Source organism: Vulpes vulpes, chromosome 7 (genome assembly GCF_048418805.1).
Source record: "Vulpes vulpes isolate BD-2025 chromosome 7, VulVul3, whole genome shotgun sequence".
In the NCBI taxonomy this organism is placed as follows: Eukaryota; Metazoa; Chordata; class Mammalia; order Carnivora; family Canidae; genus Vulpes; species Vulpes vulpes.
In genome coordinates this window covers 37944840-37965096 of record NC_132786.1, presented here as the reverse complement: position 1 = coordinate 37965096, position 20257 = coordinate 37944840, and the positions used below count along the sequence as shown (strand labels likewise).

At 39.5% G+C, this 20257-nt stretch overlaps 1 protein-coding gene across 5 annotated transcripts in view; it reads left to right on the top strand.

Moving 5' to 3' along the window:
* The window catches only part of UBXN8 (UBX domain protein 8), a 32752-nt gene extending 16977 nt beyond the window's left edge, over positions 1-15775 (top strand). For 3 of the 5 annotated variants that reach the window (XM_072763569.1, XM_025993557.2, XM_025993554.2), the window contains 4 exons: positions 2851-2988; positions 5148-5189; positions 11218-11292; positions 14669-15775. In XM_072763569.1, coding sequence (XP_072619670.1) covers positions 2851-2988; positions 5148-5189; positions 11218-11292; positions 14669-14836 — 423 coding nt within the window. In that variant the 3' untranslated portion in view covers positions 14837-15775. The remainder of the gene's footprint in view (positions 1-2850; positions 2989-5147; positions 5190-11217; positions 11293-14668) is intronic. The other 2 variants (XM_025993558.2, XM_025993556.2) reach the window with 2 other exon arrangements.
* Positions 15776-20257: the final 4482 nt, after the last annotated feature.

Here is a 20257-nt window from a genome sequence, read left to right as displayed (position 1 = left end):
GAAAATAATTCTCACTCTTTTCTTGAATTCTCATATATATGCAACATATGTATATTACATACAATATATAATGTATATCACATATATTTTTAAAGATTTTATTTATTTATTCATGGAAGACACAGAGAAGAGAGAGAGGCAGAGACACAGGCAGAGAGAGAAGCAGGCTCCATGCAGGGAGCCCGACATGGGACTTGATCCCGGGACTCCCAGGATCATGCCCTGGGCCAAAGACAGGCTCTAAACCGCTGAGCCACCCAGGTGTCCCATCATATATATTGATTTTTAAAATTTTTCAAATGATGTTAAGCTGCTAGTCTGGTCTGTTTTTTAGGAGTCTTTATTTATTATGATTGTACATAGGGCATATTTGTGTATTGAAGGGCTAATTAAGTGCTTTTGTTGCCCAAAGAGTGTATAACTTAGATGCCTGAGAAGCTCTCACATAAGGTAGTCTTTGAGAAAACTGTTGATCAGTCACCATATGTTTTATGAGGAAATTCAGATCTTTCCTTAAGTAAGATCTTCCTGGGGGAAAAAAAAAAAAAGGTAAGATCTTCCTGGTACTATAAACTCACATTATACTCATTATGTTTGGCTTTGTTTCTATGAAGTCAGATTAACCATTGACTCTTTTTTGCTTTTGGCATTGTATATTAACTTGTCATTTGCTACTGGAAGTTTACAATTTCAAGGTTTTTTTTGTTGTTGTTGTTTTGTTTTTTTTTAGATTTTATTTATTCATGAGAGACAGAGAAAGGCAGAGACGTAGGCAGAGGGAGAAGCAGGCTCCATGCAGGGAGCCCAATGTGGGACTCATTCCCAGGACTCCAGGATCATGCCCTTGGCCAAACGCAGGTGCTCAACTGCTGAGCCACCCAGGTGTCCCAACAATTTCAAGTTTTGTTACAGAGGAAAAGGGATATTCATACAGGAGTGAAGTTTTAGAGTAACTGGTCACAGATTTTATGTATAAGGTCATATCTGTCCTAAACACTTTTTGTGGTTTTGTTTCTTTTTTGCTTTCTGTTTCTATCATGCCTTTTACCATCTTGTAAAGAAAATGATCCTGTAAAGTTTAGCAGGATTCTTATAGTGAAGCAGAATCAGTTTTTATTCATTTTGTAATGCTAAATAGGTAATAAAGCAATCAAGAGTGAGTAATGAAATTACTGTGAAAGATGTGCAACGTGAAATGCACCTGCTCTGGGGAGTGATTTCACTTCTGAGGCTGTCTTCTGTTTGGTTTTGTGGTGTTGGACACTGACAACCTGATTTTAGCTGGCCACATCTTTTTTGGAAATGGTCACAGTGTGAATTAGTCATTCTGCCCCTTGCTTTTAGCCTTGTGTCTTCATGACACTACTAGTATATATTTTATTTTATTTACTTATTCATGAGAGAATAAGTAGACTTAGGCAGAGGGAGAAGCAGGCTCCCTGCAGGAAGCCTGATGTGGGACTGGGTCCCAGGACCCCAGGATCATGCCCTGAGCCAAAGGCAGACCTCAACCACTGAGTCACCCATGTGTCCCTCTAGTATATATTTTAATCTAGTTAGCGAGGACAAGAAGTCAGGGACAGAGCAGACTGTTGCCATTGTTATGACTTAAGGTTCTTAGGACAATTGAGAATGTGAGAATTGGAATGTTAATTGCTAAGAGGAGGTATGGGCATCAGCTGAAACCTGGCAATTTGTAGTCAGACAGCCTAAGTTTGGCCAGTTAATTATTGAGCATAAAGACCTCCTGATTCCCATTCCAAGTTTTCTTAGGGCAAAGGAATGGGGAAAAAGCCCACCAAAATGGTGGCCATTTTAATCCGATGAAGGGAACGTTTACAGGTCAGTAGATTGGCAAAAAGGCATTATTGGGCTAATAAATGTATCTGAGAATTTGACAATTATCTTGCGTGTGAAAAAGTTTTAATGAATAATATTAATAAAGTAATCTTTATGATTTCTGGAATAAAATCCTTTTCCTTCTAAAGTGATTAATTCAAAAGAAAGGTCAGAGTTTGAATTTGAGAACAAAATACGTTCATATATAACTAAAATATGTTTATATATGACAGGGCCACGTTCAGCTATGAAAGTATTGCTGGTCATGTATGTGACATGTTTTTATGTACATGCTCTACTTCCACAGCCTTTTAAGGCATAATCCCTTGCACTAGTCTTGCTTCCTTCCATGAAAGGAGAAAACGATATCATTCAGATTTTTTTCTTTCTTCCATCCTACTAAAAAACTTGGGGATCTGTTAAAATGGAAAGAGCTGTCTTGGCCTTGTATCTATCAGAGAGAGCCCCAGAGCTAGATAAGGGTAGTTTCCACAAGATGTTAAGCTCCATGTTTTCTTGTCTAAGGAGATATACCTTAAATTTCTGGGCCTAATAATGACTAAATTATTATTTTTTTAAGTAGGCTCCACACCCAATGTGGGGCTTGAACTCATGACCCTGAGATTAAGAGCTTCATGCTTTATGACTGAGCCACCCAGGCACCCCAACTAAATTCTGTTTTTTTACTGAAATGCCATCATAGTAAAAGAAAGAACCACTGTGAATGGAATAAAGGTGGTAATAGGGATCCCTGGGTGGCGCAGCGGTTTGGCGCCTGCCTTTGGCCCAGGGCGCGATCCTGGAGACCCGGGATCGAACCCCACGTCGGGCTCCCGGTGCATGGAGCCTGCTTCTCCCTCTGCCTGTGTCTCTGCCTCTCTCTCTCTCTCTCTCTCTCTCTCTCTCTCTGTGTGTGTGTGTGTGACTATCATAAATTAAAAAAAATAAAATAAAATAAAAATAAAGGTGGTAATAGAGAGCATTTAGAAATTATCTGTTATTTTTGACCAGGGTGACGAAGATTTGGGGCTTGAAAAGGAGAGCCAGACATCTTTTGAAACATCAAACAGAGAAGCAGCAAAGAGAAGGAACTTGCCTAAGCCTCTAACCAAAATTTCACCATCTGCTGAGCAGCCTACGCAGAAGGAGGTTCATTACCGAATGCCTATTCATTTAATTTTATCAGTGTGCAGTAGGAATATTGTTCTCTGGGCCAGGTGGTATACTGGGTGAAAACTAGGACTGGCTTTTAATCCAGGTGGTATCTTCCCACTATCTTACAAAGGGATCAGCTTCATTGAGAATCACTTTTCCTATTTGCTATTAACGCTGTGAACGCCACATAGAAGGAAGACATGAAAGTAAATGCTAATAGGTTTTGAAGATACTCAGTTTTTGTTTTTAAGATTTTATTTATTTATTCATGAGAGACACAGAGAGAGGCAGAGGGACAGGCAGGGAGAAGCAGGCTCCCCACAAGGAGCCCAATGTGGGACTCGATCCTGGATCCCAGGATCATGCCCTGAGCCAAAGGCAGATGCTCAACTGCTAAGCCACCCTGGCATCCTGAAGATACTCTGTTCTTTTTGATGAAGGAATTCAGTTATGTAGAAATGAAAAATATAATGATTACTAAAGGATACATTCCTATGGGTATCTAAGACATGATTAGCTCATATTTAGTGAGTAATTTTTTTTTAAAAGATTTTATTTATTCATGAGAGACAAGGAGAGAGAGACTAGGCAGAGGGAGAAGCAGGCTCCATGCAGGGAGCCCAACGAGGGACTCGATCCTGGGTCACGAGGATCACGCCCTGGGCCAAAGGCAGGTGCCAAACCACTGAGCCACCCAGGGATCCCCAAGATTTTATTTATTTATTGGAGACATAGAGAGAGAGAGAGAGACATGGGCAGAGGGAGAAGCAGGTTCCATGCGGGGAGCTGGATGTGGGACTCCATCCTGGCACTATGGGATCACGACCTGAGACGAAGGCAGATGTCAACCACTGAGCCACCCAGGCGTCCCTAGTGAGTGGGTAATATTATTAACATGTGAGTATCATTTTTCTTAGTGGCCCTCCTAGGAAATGGGTTAGCAACCATTCACTTTGGAACAGTGCTCAGATTTATTATTTCTTCTGTTCTTTTTTTTAAAGATTTTATTTATTTATTCATGAGATACACAGAATGAGAGAGAGATAGAGGCAGAGACAGGCAGAGGGAGAAGCCAGGCTCCCTGCAGGGAGCCCTACGTGGGACTTCAGGATCCTGGGTCTTCAGGATCATGCTCTGGGCTGAAGGTGGCGCTAAACTGCTGAAGCACCCAGGCTGCCCCTATTTCTTCTGTTCTTTCCAATCTTCAATCCTGTCTCCTCTCTCTCATTTGGAAGTGGCAAAGGTTGGAAATAAGTCTTTTTACACTGGCTCTTAGGGAAAATTGGGAGGCCGTATATTCCCTGAAGATAGTTTCTCATGTATTGCTTCTGTGTCTGAGGACTCTTGGCCCCTTAATGGGGCATGAAGGGGGCAATCAGGTCACTGAACTATTTCTAGCATTTCATAAAGATCTAATGAATTGTAAGAACTAAGTAAAAATTTAGGATTCTTTGCTTTTTGTTACTAATGTGATTTGTCTCGTGTTGATGGTAAATTTTGATTGACTGTCATATGCTTTTGATACCAAAGGAAAACAGATGTTTTATTTGATAAAATGCAATTAATACTGGTTAGATAAAATGCTATAAAACATGAGTAGTATGAAAAAGCAAAAAGCATCCCCGAAGATGAAATTGTTGACAACAGTGTTTAATGAGAGAAAATGGTCTGAACACCTGGTTTTGTCATGGATAAGTAAAACTAGGGAAACATGAGTAAATTGTGAAGACAACCAAAGTGAATGGTAGTTACCCAGCCCCTGACGAGTGCCGATAAAGAAAAATATGCACTTTAAGTGTGTATATGTATGAACCTAAATAATTTGGGGTCTGCTAAACTTAATATTTATCCTTTGTTTCTTTAAATATTATATATCTTAGAAAATCATAAAAATAAGATTCTTACATGCACATAGATGGGTAGCTGTCATCTCACATCCTGTTATTATAATCTACTTAGCACAAAGTTGCTTGTCCAAAAATGTTTATTGAGCTCTTTCATATTGTAAATTCTTTATAAATGTCTATTAGAAGACTTCACTAAGCTTAAATGTACCTAAACTCTGTATTAAAAGGAACTCTTCTCACTGTGATTGATTTTTTTTCTTCTTCAAAATATTTACATTCCTCTTACACACCCTCACTTTTCTTTAGGTTCTTAATCTACCTGAAGAACCTCCTGAAGCAGCTGAAGAAGTAAGCTTATTTTTTTTCCTTTGGAAATTAAATATATTCTCTGTTTTCTTTAACATCAAGTGAGTATGTCTTATCTCAGTTTGAGTTTAGAAAGAGAAGAAAGCACCCATGTTTATGCGATCGCACTGTAACTAGGCCTGTTTTGAATGTGCTGTAATCTCAACCCCTCCACTCCCGTCCTGCTTTGGAGTGGCTGACTTTACCCTGAAGGGTTTCAGAGCCCTCCCACTGCATCAGGCAGAGGGAGGATACCTGGGCTTTTCTAGAATGTTAGGTCAGCAAAGGAGTTACTTAAACAGAATCAGGATAATAGGATTACTTAAAATTGTGGTTTTCCCCTTAAAATAGAGGAACTAAAGAATGCAGCTACTGTGTAGATGTTTGAATTGAAGGATCGTGTGTGGGTTTAGGGGCAGGGTCTCACTGAACCTCCACTCAGGGTAGAGGAGCCTTCTGCCTGGCGGCTTTGCTATGGTGTCTGCTGCCTTCCTCCATTTGGCCAGCTGAGTTCCAGATGGGTCTCCAATGTCCTGGGGGCACCTGTCTTTAAAGCCAAAAAGTCCTTCAGGTGAAGGAAAGCCTTGATGGTTTTCCATGTCTTAGGGCTCTAAGCTGGGCTGTTCTACTCCTTGAAAACCAGTTTTGAGGCTGCCAGGAAAGCCACTGGCTGGGAGGGTCTCATTTTTATCAACACATTCTCAGCAATTCAGTTGAGTACATTGGACATCTGAGGAAAATCCCAAAGTCATACAAAAATAGAGACAATGAAGTGTACAATCCAGATCCTGACCCTCCAGGAGAAACACAATTAAAAAAAGAAAAACAACTTCTAATTCCTTTCTGTGATATCCAACAAATTCAAGTCTGTGATATGTCCATCCTGACCTGCACACTCTACATTCTCACTTCTCATCAAGCACTGGGTTGGTATCCATGACGACCATTTATAACACAGAAGTAATTAAATATAGCTCAGGATTGACAGGGAATACCTGTCTATGAATTTACTCTTGGCTTTAAAACACATAACTTCAGTCCTACAGGTCAGCAGTCTGTCACCAAAGGTGTATGGATCACAGAGGTCATGTTGTCAATGCGTGCTTTATTTAAATTGCACCTTTTTGTGATGGTGGGTAGCAGTCAGGTGTTTCTTGAGGATCTCAGCTCCGTGACCCTATGAGCTTTAGAAACCTCTGTCACAAAAAAAGAAAAAAAGAAAAGAAAGAAAGAAAAAGAAAAAAAGAAACCTCTAACAGAGGCAAGCCAATACTACTCCCCTTTTTATAAGTTATTTATGGCCATTCCATTTTGGTTCTTCTCTAACCTTTTCTAATACTTGATAGATGGTATTTTGTGTTTACTCATTAAAGTGCTCGTCAGAGTCCTAGAATGAACCTCAAAAACCATCTCATCCCATTTCCTTCCCTAAAGCTGAAGGCACAGGTGGGAAGCGTCCCCGGTGCCTGCTGGGAGATCTCAGCCTCTGCTCTTCCCTATTCACTCTGTAAGCAACACTGTCCCTACCTCTTTCTCCCTGCTTTGGCTCTACACTCATTTTTGGTCCTCTTAGCTCTGTTTTTGGTAAATAAAGTCAATAAAATTATGGCAAATAATCGTTACAGAAAATGACATGTAACATGTATGCACCATATGTATATATTGTATTAATCAGTGCAGTTGACTTTGAGATTTCATAATAAGATTTTGTCAAGAATGCCTCTAATGGGCAGCTGGTACTACTTGATATTTTTACATTGTAGCCTGTTCTATATTACATGAGAAAAACTGTGTGACATGATGCCTATAGCTAACACTGCTGGATGATACACAGGAGAGTAAATCATAACAGCTCTCATCACAAGGAAAATTTTGTTTGTTTGTTTTTTACTTTTTATTTTATCTATATAAGAACCTGTTATCATTTCACAATATATATAAATCAAACCACCTTAAACTCATACAGTGATGTATGTCAGTTATTTCTCAAACTAGCGAGAAAAAAGAAAAATATATAAATATTAAAATATTTTTATCAGTCCTCATTGGGGAGGTATTTTCTATCTGTGCAGTTGGCTGTTATTTGTAGATTTCTAAGAATTCAATGCAAAAATCCCTAATTCCCACCAACCATTCTCAGGCTGTTAATTTTCCTTCCATAGATGACTTTAAATGTCCCATTCCATCTTTCATTGACTTAGATCTTGTTAATCCTACCTTTGATCTAAAGACGTGCTTCTGGGCAGTTAGTGGTCCCTTTGGACTTCTCTGCCTGGCTTTTGCCCTCCATCACAGCCAACTTAACTCAGAATGATGAAAACGGGCACCTGGGTGGCTCAGTTACTTAGGCATCCAACTTGATTTCCTCTCAGGTCATGATCTCAGGGTTGTGGGATTGTGCCCCGCATTGGGCTCTGCGCTCAGCAGGGAGACTGCCTGACCCTCTGCCCTCCCTGCCCCCACATTCTCAGAAAAATACGATTTTTAAAAAAAAAAAGTTAAAAACGAGAAAGCATTCTCTTTTGAGGAGTATGCCTTTCCAACCCATCCTATCACCCTAATAAAGTGTTTTCAGAGTAAAACAGGCATGCCTGAAGTAGAGAATGAGAGTTACACCCTGTTACTCAAGATTTTAGGATATTTATCTTTGTTAAGTTATGTAGTACTCTTGGCTAAATGCTGTTTCTTGTTTTGTCAGCTTAACAGTTTTGCTCTGGCAACTAACAGTCATTACCTATCATATTGCATTATTATCCCCTATCATCATATATTAAGTTTGCCTCCATCATAACACATATGTGTGTGTGTATATATATATATATATATTTTTAAATTTTCCCTCCACCCTCATCCCCCTATAACAAATATATTTTAATCCCTAAGTTATATAACTGTTTTATGAATACAAATAATTTTACCTTTAGAGATGCTGGAAATTATGATTTTCATGAAATCTCTTATTTCCTTATTAAAGTTAGTCCCATTAAATGTCTGGTGTCACCCACAGAATAGAGAAACATCTTTATAATTCTGATTGCTAAGGGAAGGGACTAACTTTTTTTTTTTAATTATATATTTGAGACAGAGAACATAAGCAAGGAGGAGAGGGAGAAGCAGATTCCCCACTGAGCAGGGAGCACATGGGGCTTGATCCTAGGGCCCTGAGATCATGACCTGAGCCAAAGACAGACACTTAACTGAGCCACCTAGGTTGCCCCCTAAGATTAATTTAAAAGGTTTTCAGAACTAGATGGAGCTTTTACTATATATGTATGTATATTCCTGTATATGGTAGCTGTGACTCTATGATAGTGAACCATAAGAAATTCCTATTCTGGTGGAAGGCTGCTTGGATTTAGGAGTGGACTAATAGATGAGCAAACTAATGACTCCATGGATTTCTGATAGGAAAGGGAAAGATTTTAAAATATAATTAATGCTATTCTCGCTTAAGCAGTACACTCTGACTTTTTTAAGTGCCTGTTATTTATTTAGTATTGCAACCATCCATAGAGTTCTAAAATAATATGGTAAGAATTTAAAAATGAGAGGAGGGGCACCTGAGTGGCTCAGTTGGTTAAGCATCTGCTTCTGGCTCCAGCACCCAGAAGGGTGGAATTCGATCCGGGGTCTCCAGGATCATGCCCTGGGCTGAAGGCGGCGCTAAACCCCTAAGCCACCCGGGCTGCTCCACTCACTTATTTTTAAAAAATTTTATCTATTTGAGAGGCAGAGAGAGAGAGAGAGAGAGCGCGCGCGTACGTGCATGCATTTGAATGGGGGTGGGAGAGGCCAAGGGAAGAAGGAGAAGCAGACTCCCTGCTGAGCCCGGGGCCTCTCTCTGCCTCTCTCTCTCTCTCTCTCTCTCTCTCTCTCTCTCTCTCTCTCTGTGACTATCATAAAAAAAAAATTAAAGAAAAATTTTGTAAATCATTATGTAACTATATTACCATCAACTATTTTCATTATGTATACTATCTTTCATTTTAAGGAGTCCCTGGGAATCAAATTTTAATTATTCCTGCTGCTTTTTAAAAAAATATTTAAGAATTTTTAAGTGATCTCTACACCTAGCGTAGGGTTTGAACTTGATCAAGAGTCAGGTGCTCCACAGACTGAGCCAGCCAGCTATCCTTGCTGCCACTTTTAATTTAGATTTCATTTAACAATCTGTGCTTGGCATAATGATTTACTTTCCAATTTGGATTGTGTTCCCCTGTTCATTTGTCAGTCCATATGCTGTCAGTAACATTAGGAGAAATGGCACAACCAACTTTCATAGTAATTGTAGTAACAGAAGAATTGCTAGATTTCAAACAATGATAGTTGATTTCCCTTGAGTAATCTAATCATAATGGGAAACATTAATTCACTATAATATATATTTTTAATTCACTAGATTTTAACCCTAGTTTCTCATAAACCATTTGGCTTTAATTCTGCTTCCAGATCATTAACCTTTGAATGAAACCTCACTATAAAGGTTAAATTTTGTTGTTTCTAAAAATAAGCAAAATTGGCTTTTAATCTGTGATTTAGTTTTGTGATTTTTTTTTTATTATAAAACTTATTAGAAGTACTAACAACACAGCATTGCACTGGTTTGGATATGAATCAGATACTTACTTGAATGGAAATATTTTCTTTTTTTTTTTTTTTTTTTAATGGAAATATTTTCTAACATGGCTTTCCTGTGGAGGATAGGTGCTGCTGCAAAACCACCATTTCTATGTCCTAGGATGCCTGCATAACTCCCAAGACAGTTATGATAATGTTAACCATAAGAAAGGGTTTCCTGACAGTTATTATTTAATAAAAGAAAAAAATGACTACTTCATCTTTTTTTTTAAAAAGATTTTATTTTTTTAAAGATTTTTTTATTTCATTTTTTTAAAGATTTTATTTATTTATTCATTAGAGATACAGAGAGAGAGAGAGAGGCAGAGACACAGGCAGAGGGAGAACCAGGCTCTGTGCAGGGAGCCCGACGTGGGACTCGATCCCGGGTCTCCAGGATCACGCCCTGAGCTGAAGGCGGCGCTAAACTGCTGAGCCACCGGGGCTGCCCTTTAAATGTCTTTTAATATTAACTAGCCATTTGCAAGCTCTTTTTAGCTATTTAACTGTTGACTCAAGGAGAAATGATGGGGGAAACTCAGTACATAATGCAGATAGAGAGAGCAGGAGCTCTATCCCAGCTCCTAGGACCAACTCCAGGCTGGAATGATAGAGTAACTTGGGAAACTGTTTCCTTCCAGTCCAGTGTTTTTCTTGTCTCTAGACTGTCTCCTTGTCTCTAGGATCTTCTTGGTTTGGTAGATGAATTTTTGAAGCCCACGTGCAGCCTTGATACCATCTGGACAGACAGAAGCATGTAGTTTCTGTTGTCCTCTCTGGAGGGCTTTGTCACTGATCTCCATCAGTAGGAAGATGTTCTTCCATTTCAGAAGGCATTTTTATATTCAGAGTGAATTTTATCTGGATCTTTATGTTGGCCTACTACTCTCAGAGCTAAATGCCTACAAACCCCCCACACAAACTGTTTAGAATTATGGATGTTTCACAAGAGTAGCAATTTTGGAATTGCAAGAGCAGTGCACTGGAATTCTTTTTTTTTAAATCATTTTTAAAAAATTTTTATTTATTTATGATAGTCACACAGAGAGAGAGAGAAAGAGGCAGAGACACAGGCAGAGGCTCCATGCACCGGGAGCCCGATGTGGGATTCGATCCCGGATCTCCAGGATCGCGCCCTGGGCCAAAGGCAGGCACCAAACCGCTGCGCCACCCAGGGATCCCTTTAATCATTTTTTTAAAAGATTTTATTTATTCATGACAGACATGGAGAGAGAGAGAGAGAGAGGCAGAGACACAGGCAGAGGGAGAAGCAGGCTCCGTGCAGCGAGCCCGACACAAGACTCGATCCCGGGTCCCCAGGATCACACCCAGGGCTGAGGGCAGTGCTAAACCACTGGGCCACCAGGGCTGCCCTATGCACTGGAATTCTTATTTGAACATTTTTACTCCTTAGGTAGTTACTGTTGCTCTCCGATGTCCAAGCGGGAATGTCCTGAGAAGAAGATTTTTGAAGTCTTGCAGTTCACAGGTGAGGAAATCCCTATTTTGAGAAATGCTTTTGTTGAATTTGACAGTAATTTACTCTCATGCAGTGGGGGAGGTATTACCACTTTCTTGTCTGGTACTCCCTTCAGGTGAGGGTAGAGGGGATTATATGTACTCTGTGTTGCAGAAATTTGATAATTCGGCATGCTGGATCTTTCTGAATTGTGATTGCAACACTTTTTTTTTTTTTCAGTTCTTTTCCTATTTTTCAGTGTGAATCCTTTATTGTCCTGTAAGGTCATGGCATAACTGATTTTATGTAGAACAGGTAGTTCTCATTTCTGAATTAGCTGCTCTGCTAATTCATTTTGTTATTAATTACTTTTTCACAGCTTGGTAGATATGATGCTTTCTTTTTTTTTTTTTTTTTTTTTTGATATGATGCTTTCAAATCCAAGCACCTGTGGTCCTTAGTCAGTAGAGTGTCTGCCTTCCACTCAGGTCATGATCCCAGGGATTGAGGCCTGCATCAGACTCCCTGCTCAGTGGGAGCCTGCTTCTCCTTCTGCTACCCTCTTGCTATCTCTGTCTCCCTCTCAAATAAATAAAATCTTTAAAAAGACAAGATGCTTTCAAATCTCTATGTAATTTTTTAGATCATTCTTTAGGGGTCTTTTTTTTCTCTTAAAAACAATGCTGTATTCATTAGCCATATTCTGGAAAATCTAGAAAAATAGAAAATAGAAAAAAGACTTGATCTGCTGTTTGACACCAAGGCAGATTGCTAATATTTTGGTGTATTTCTACTTTTAAGCACACTTAAGTATGAATTTTATTAGAAATATGTCTAAACACACCAAAAAAAAAAAAAAAAAAAAGTATGTCTAAACAGTTTTCTGTCCTGATTGTTGGATTTAGCCATCTTTGAAGAGCATGCTGTGAACTATAATGGAAAATATTGAAGGATTTGACTACATAGAAATGTAAAATTCTTTTTTTTTTTTTTTTAAGATTAAATCTGGGGGGAAAAAAAGATTTTATTTATCTGGAACACCTGGATAGCTCAGCAGTTTAGAGCCTATCCTGCCTTTGGCCCAGGGCATGATCCTGGGGTCCTGGGATCGAGTCCCACATCGGGCTCCCTGCATGGAGCCTGCTTCTCCCTCTGTGTCTCTGCCTCTCTCTCTGCGTCTCTCATGAATAAATAAATACAATTTGGGGGATCCCTGGCTGGTTCAGTGGTTTGGTGCCTGCCTTCGGCCCAGGGCGTGATCCTGGAGTCCTGGGATCGAGTCCCAAATCAGGCTCCCTGCATGGAGCCTGCTTCTTCCTCTGCCTGTGTCTCTGCCTCTCTCTCTCTCTCTCTGTGTGTGTGTCCCTCATGAATAAATAAATAAAATCTTTTAAAAAATAAAAAAGGTTTTATTTATCTGAGAGAGATAGTGAGAGAGAGCATGAGCCAGGGAGGAGAGAGAGAAGTAGGCTCCCCGCTGAGCAGGGAGCCCAACATGGGACTGGATCCCAGGACCCCAGGATCATGATCTGAGCTGAAGGCAGATGCTCAACAAACTGAGCCACCCAAGTGTCCTGAAATGTAAAATTCTATAAAGGAAAAGTTAAGGGGCACCTGGGTCACTCAGTCGGTTGAACATCTGCCTTTGGCTCTGGCTCTGGGATCAAACCCCACATCAGGCCCCCTGCTCAGGGGAGAGTCTGCTTCCCCCTCTTCCTTTGCCCCTCCCTACCACTTGTGATTTCTCTCTCAAATAAATAAAATCTTGTTTTAAAAAGAGAGAAAAAAAATGAAAAAAGAGAGAAAGTTCATAAAGCTAAAACTTCAGAAAAAAATATTTTACATGTATATATGATAGTCATTTCTTTATGATGAGGTATTGTACAAATCAAGGAAATTAGTAGAATGGCAGATAAAAAAAAATGAAGGATTTCCTAAAGAAAAAAACAAGTGACATAAAAAATTTTGGCTTTACTTAGAATCAAAGATGTGCAAACTGAAATGGGACACAATTTTCTACCTATTAGATTGTTGTAGATTAAAAAGATGAGTACGCAGTTTTGGCCTGTGTGTGGAGAAAACAGTGATTCTCCTTAATTGTTCATGTGTATATAAATTGGGCCTCTGTTCCTAAGGATAATTAATCTTTATATCTTTTGGTTCATTAATTTTTTTTAAAGATTTTTATTTATTTGAGAGAGAGATAGAGCCAGAGAAGACAAGCAGGGTGGGGAAGGGCAAAGGGAAGAGAAGCAGGTACCCCGCTGAGCAAAGAGCCTGATGTAGGGCTCTATCCCAAGACTGTGGGATACTGACCTGAGCTGAAGGCAGGTACTTAACTGATTGAGCCACTCAGGTGCTCCCATTAATTTCATTATGAGAATCTATTCTATGGAAATAAGTGAAATGATCAAAGGTGTGTGTTTATATAGGGATTGGTTGAATTAAGTCATATCCAAATATTGGAAAATTACGAAGCTTTATGACCTAGGTGTATGTTTATTACATGGAATATCAGTAGATTCTTGGATGGTGGTTACCCGGAGAAGTCAGAGATTATCTATAATTGAGTATCTGTAATTGATACACTAGCTTCCCCCAAGAACATTCTAGGATCCAGCTTTCTTCCGAAAGCAGCAAAAAGCCGTTTGGCAGACATTTTTAGGCAGTAGTACCTGGAAGTTTTGACAGTTACTGTGGAAATCTTCATAACAGGAAATGTCCTCAATTTATAGGAATAGCCCATTGAAAATGGGGATCATAAGGCAGAGTCACTTGGGGCCTGGACAGGTCTCTGGTGACAAAGTTCCTGAGTCATTTTGATGTGGACTATTGGCTTAGATTTTGTTCTAAATAACTTTTTTCCAAGTGCTTACTTTTCGTTCTCAACTTTTAAATTGAATAACCTTTTTATTCTCTATGGTTGGGTCTTTCCTAAGTGTTAAGTGTCCCTGCTGTCGATCAGTGCCTTTAGGCCCTAGGCCTTCTCTGAAACTTTGGAAAGGTATTTAAGGTATTTGCATCAGGGGTGCCTGGGTGGCTCAGTCGATTAAGCATCTGCCTTCCACTAGGTCATGATCTCAGGGTCCTGGGATTAAACCTGAAATCGGGTTCCCTGCTCAGTGGAGAGTCTGTTTTTCCCTCTCCCCCCTCCCTGCTGCTCATGCTTTCTCTCACACTCTCTCACTTTCTCTCTCAAATACATAAAATCTTTAGAAAAACAAAACAAAAAAGGTATTTGCATTTCACAATTCTTGGCATGCTATTTTCCTTTATACTCTAGAAGGTTCTGTAATCATGCTGTTACCCCTAGGATTTAACAGTGAAAGAATTATAAAATATCATTGGTGACCTCGAGGGGCACAACTGTACTCCATATTTGATAGCTAAACTTTTTATCTTCTAGGTCTTATTTGACTGGATGAAGAAAATCGGGTACCACACATCCCTATACAGCCTTTCTACTTCCTTTCCCAGACGGCCTCTGGAAGTGGGGGGAGGCTGGTCACTGCAGGACATAGGAATAACCGTGGATACTGTACTCAATGTGGAAGAGAGAGAGCAGAGCAGCTAATTCAGAAATGAGAACTACCTGTTCTACATAAAATCAGTTATGCCATGACCTTACAGGACAATAAAGGATTCACATTGAAATTACGCCATTGGCTTGATTCAGCTCAAGTAGATAAACACTTTAATGTTGATATCCTTGGGAACATAGGGACAGAGGATTAGAAAAGGATTACTCTCTGTATATAATAGTTTTTGGAATGTGCCATTTTACAGTATACCAAATGAAAACTAGATAAAGATGTATTTGGTAAGCACTCAAAGATTTGTATTTTTCCTAGCTGACATCATCTATTGCTGTGTTGAAAAGCAAAGTCATATGACTCGGTTTTCTGCCTCTTTGGTCCACCTTGTCACACTGAACATTTCATAATTCAGTCAAATTCTCTAATGCCTGTTAAGTAGGAATGTTTGTTCTGCTGTATTTCTAGAAATTAAACCTTAAAGACATTTCAAAGGTCTTTAATGCTCTAAAGTTCTTTTTGATAATCTGATAAAGGGTTAGTATCCAAAATATGTAAAGAACTTACACAACTCAATACCCCCAAAAGCCCCAAATAATCCAATTAAAAATGGGCAGAAGACATGAACAGACATTTCTCCAAAGAAGACATCCTGATGGCCAATAAACACATGAAAAGCTGCTCACCATCACTCATCATCAAGGAAATACAAATCAAAACTACAATGAGGTATCACCTCATACCTGTCAGAATGTCTAGAACCAAAAACACAACAACAGGTGCTGGCAAGAATGTGGAGAGGAGCCCTCTTGCACTCTTGGTGTGAATGCAGACTGGTGCAGCCACTGTGGAAAACAGTATGGAAGGAGGTTTCTCAAAACATTAAAAATAGAACTACCCCGTGATCTAGTAATTGCACTATTAGGTATTTACCCAAAGAATACAAGAATACAAAAAAAAAAAAAAAAAAATACCAAGAATACTAATTCAAAGGGATACATGCACCCTTATATTTATAGCAGCATTATTTACGATAGCCAAGATATGGAAGCAGCCAAGTGTCCTGTCAGTTGATGAATGGATAAAGAGGTGGGTATACACACTGGAATATGACTCAGCCAATAAAAAAGAACAAAATCTTATCATTTGCAATGACATGGATAGAGCTAGAGAGTATAATGCTAAGCAAAATAAGTCAGAGAAAGATAAATACATGATTTCACTCGTGGAATTTAAGAGGTAAAACAAGCAAAGGGAAAAAAACAGACAACAATAGAGAATAAACTGATGATTGTCAGAGGGGAGGTTGGGGGGGGATGGATGAAATAGGTGATGGGGATTAATGAGGGCACTTACCCTTGTGAGTGCTGGGTGACTAAAAAAAATGAAAAAAGTTTTTTGATAAGTATGTTTTACTGAATTAATTTTACTGAATTGTTTACTGAATTAATGTCAAGATTTATTTAACTTCACCTTGCATTTAATTGGAACATTCACAAGTTCCAGGATCAGTATTTTAAAAATAAAACAATGAAAACATTATAGGTAAATTAAATATATGTGTATATATGTATATATGTATGTATATTATATTTAAATCTGGTTATTTCATTTTCCTACAGTGGTATATTCATATGCTATAATACCAAGTTCAGCTCACAAGTGTGGTCTAAAAAGCTCTTTGTTCTGGTCACTCCCTTTTTCTTTTCTTATGTTCTATGTTAAGGGTCAGTTAAGTTGGACATCCCAGGCGGCTCAGTGGTTTAGTGCCACCTTCAGCCCAAGGTGTGATCCTGGAGACCCGGGATTGAGTCCCATGTCAGGCTCCCTGCATGGAGCCTGCTTCTCCCTCTGCCCGTATCTCTGCCTCTCTCTGTCTCTCATGAATAAATAAAATCTTTAAAAAAAAAAGTTAAGTTGACTCCTCTGTATTGGCCTTTCTTTTTTTCTTTTTTTTTTTAAAGATGTCCTGGCGGGGGGTGGAATAAGATATCCTTGGGATGAACAACTTACTGTTCTGGATAGATTCTTTAGTTTCTTTAGTGGCTGGTAACTTGTCTTAGAATTCCTTTGAAGAGTCCGTAAGCTTCCATTATTATTTGAAGTAGACTCAAATGCAGATAGGAATACAAAAGAAGATGAACACTTCCATATTTACCTGTTCCAATCACAGACTTTCATAAGCTCTATTTTCAGTTGTCCATCCACAAACATGTCCAAAGATACAGACTACAGAAAATGATTATCATTAATATATATTATTATAATATTAATGTATTAATATCATTATATATTATATTATATATAATATTAATATATATTAATATGAATTAATATATTATATATTATATATTTATATATATTATATATGGGGCAGCCCGGGTGGCTCAACAGTTTAGCGCTGCCTTCAGCCCAGGACCTGATCCTGGAGTCCCAGGATCGAGTCCCACATCGGGCTCCCTGCATGGAGCCTGCTTCTCCCTCTGCCTGTGTCTGTGCCCCTCTCTCTCTTTCTCTGTGTCTCTCATGAATAAATAAATAAAATCTTAAAAAAAATTATATATATATGGGGCGCCTGGGTGGTTCAGTCAATTAAGCATCGGACTCTTGATTTCAACTCAGGTCCTGATTTTAGGGTTGTGGGATGGAGCTCCTCACCCAGTGGGAGTCTGCTTGAGAGTCTCCATCGCCCTCTGGCCTCCCCGCCCCCCCTCTACCAAAATAAATCTTAAAAAAAAAATTCTCATTTAAAAACCCAAAATTTTAGTAATTAACAAATAGTCCTTAAAATTTGTGGAATAAAGTTTCCTTCTGTTCCTCCAATTTCTTTTTTTTTTTTAGATTTTTATTTATTCATGAGAGATACAGACAAAGAGGCAGAGACACAGGCAGAGAGAGAGAAACAGGCTCCATCCCAGGAGCCCGACATGGGACTCGATCTTGGGTCTCCAGGATCAGGTCCTGAGCTGAAGGTGGTGCTAAACCGCTGAGCCACCCAGGCGGCCCTGTTCCTCCAATTTCTAACACAAAAATCATTAGGGCCAATTTCTTTGCGTAGCAATACATTTTTCTTTAAACAAAAAACACTACGTTGCATGTATAGCTGAAGTGCTAATGATAGATGGTTAATTGTTTCCTTGGTTACAAAAGCTAATTCTTCCCTCTGGGTGTAGGGAAGGGAATTAGAGATGCCTTAAATCTTTAAATTCTTCGGTAATACTACTATTCTATACTATAGTCTTCTTGCAATGAGTTGGAAAAATTAGGAATATAATTAAGGAATTATTTTTAGGTGTGACAATGGCATTGTGTGCAATAGAAAAAATATCTAAAGGGGATCCCTGGGTGGCTCAGCGGTTTGGCGCCTGCCTTTGGCCCAGGACGTGATCCTGGAGTCCCGGGATCGAGTCCCGCGTCGGGCTCCCGACATGGGGCCTGCTTCTCCCTCCTCCTGTGTCTCTACCTCTCTCTCTCTCTCTCTCTGTGTGTCTATCATAAATAAATAAATAAATAAACAAATAAATAAATAAATAAATAAATAAATAAAATATCTCTACAGATACATGCTACAGTATGATAGGAATTAGGGCAAAATTTTGCTTCAAAATAATGGGGAGAGGACAGTAAGAGATTTAGCTGAATAAATAAAGTTAAGGAAAAGATACATTGGGGTACCTTACACGCTTCTTTCTAATTTTGTATAATTTTCCATGATACCAACTGGCTTAAAATTAAAAAAAAAAAAAAAAAAGGACAGACTTGTAAATTTGTCAAGTGATATATGACAAAGCAGACTTAAAATAGCTTTAGATTAAAAAAAAAAATAGCTCCAGGGAACACTAACTTGAATCCTATTTCAACTTAGCCTGCTTATTATTATTTTGGTTTTTTTTTTTAAGATTTTATTTATTTATTCATGAGTGACGGGGTGGGGGGGTGGGGGGAGAGACACAGGCAGAGGGAGAAGCAGGCTCCATGCAGGGAGCCTGATGCAGGACCTGATCCTGAGACTCTGGGATCACGCCCCAAATCGAAAGGCTGTCGTCGCTCAACCAGTGAGCCAAGCAGGAGCCCCTATTGTTTTAATAATACACTTGAGTGAAGAACTGAAATTGAAGAACTAAAAGACCTCCATCTTAAATATAATAAATAATATTCTGAGTATTTAAATGTAGCATGTAGTCAAAATGACCAGGAGGGCACTATACAACCTATTTCTCTCTAGCACATGCGCCACGTATCTTTAATTTCTCCTAATTTTATTACTCTTCATCTCTGTTCATGCTTTACCTTTTTTTTTTTTTATGATAGTCACAGAGAGAGAGAAGAGAGCGCGAGGTAGAGACATAGGCAGAGGGAGAAGCAGGCTCCATGCACCGGGAGCCCGACGTGGGATTCGATCCCGGGTCTCCAGGATTGCGCCCTGCGCCAAAGGCAGGCGCCAAACCGCTGCGCCACCCAGGGATCCCCTTTACCTTTTTTTCTTAAAGATTTATTTATTCAAGGGGCATCTGGATAGGTGACTCATTTGGTTAAGCCTCCAGTTGGGCTCCCTGCTCAGTGGGGAGTCTGCTTATCCCTTTCCCTCTGCCCCTCTTAGCTGCTCATGCTCCCACATGTGCTCTGTCTCTCTCTCTTGTTCTCTCACTCAAATAAAATCCTTTTTTTTTCTGGGGGTGGGGGGAGACCAACACATTATATTTACACAAACCAGGCCACCTAGCCATCACCCAATCAGCTATTCATGAAAACCTACAAAACCCAGACAAATACAATCACTAGAGGAGGCAGCAAGCAGGGGAGACAAGAACCCAGGATCATACACACATCACCCAATGTGTTCTATTGCATCTGCCCCATTTCAACACCGCCAGGTAGGTTTGTGGTGATCTCACAGCATATTAAGTAAAACCTTCTTTTATCCTTTAGCTACCAAGACCCTAATCACTGCTGCAGCAGTGCAGGACACTGGCTCTGGACACTGCAAGGGAGCCATGGCTTATGGTCTCTCTGGAAGTCAACAAGAAAAGCCCAGACTTTATAAAGGTTAAGAAAGTTAGCCTTTGCTTCATACACCCCATCCCTGGGCAGCTCAAGATGGGTTCCAGAGTTTCTATTCTTAAACCTATCCTTACCAACTCATCTTTAAAACATGCGCGCGCATGCACACACACCCTGCTGTGCATGGTAGGCCTAGCCCAATCCAGCGAAGGATGGATCTGGTATGTAGAGTGAATCCCATGCCCTGGGATTAGAAATCTGGAACAGGAATCTTTTATTACACGTATAGACAACCCTTGACTAATCCTGGCTTCCCCTCTGCACCTTTCAGCTGGTGCGGCCTCTCCTAATGTTACTTCCTGTACCAGCTTTTCCTGTTTAGACCAATTTCCAATCTTCCACTAGAAGGAGATTAAGTCATGGGGTAACTGAGTTAAAACCTCATCTCCCTTGAAACACTG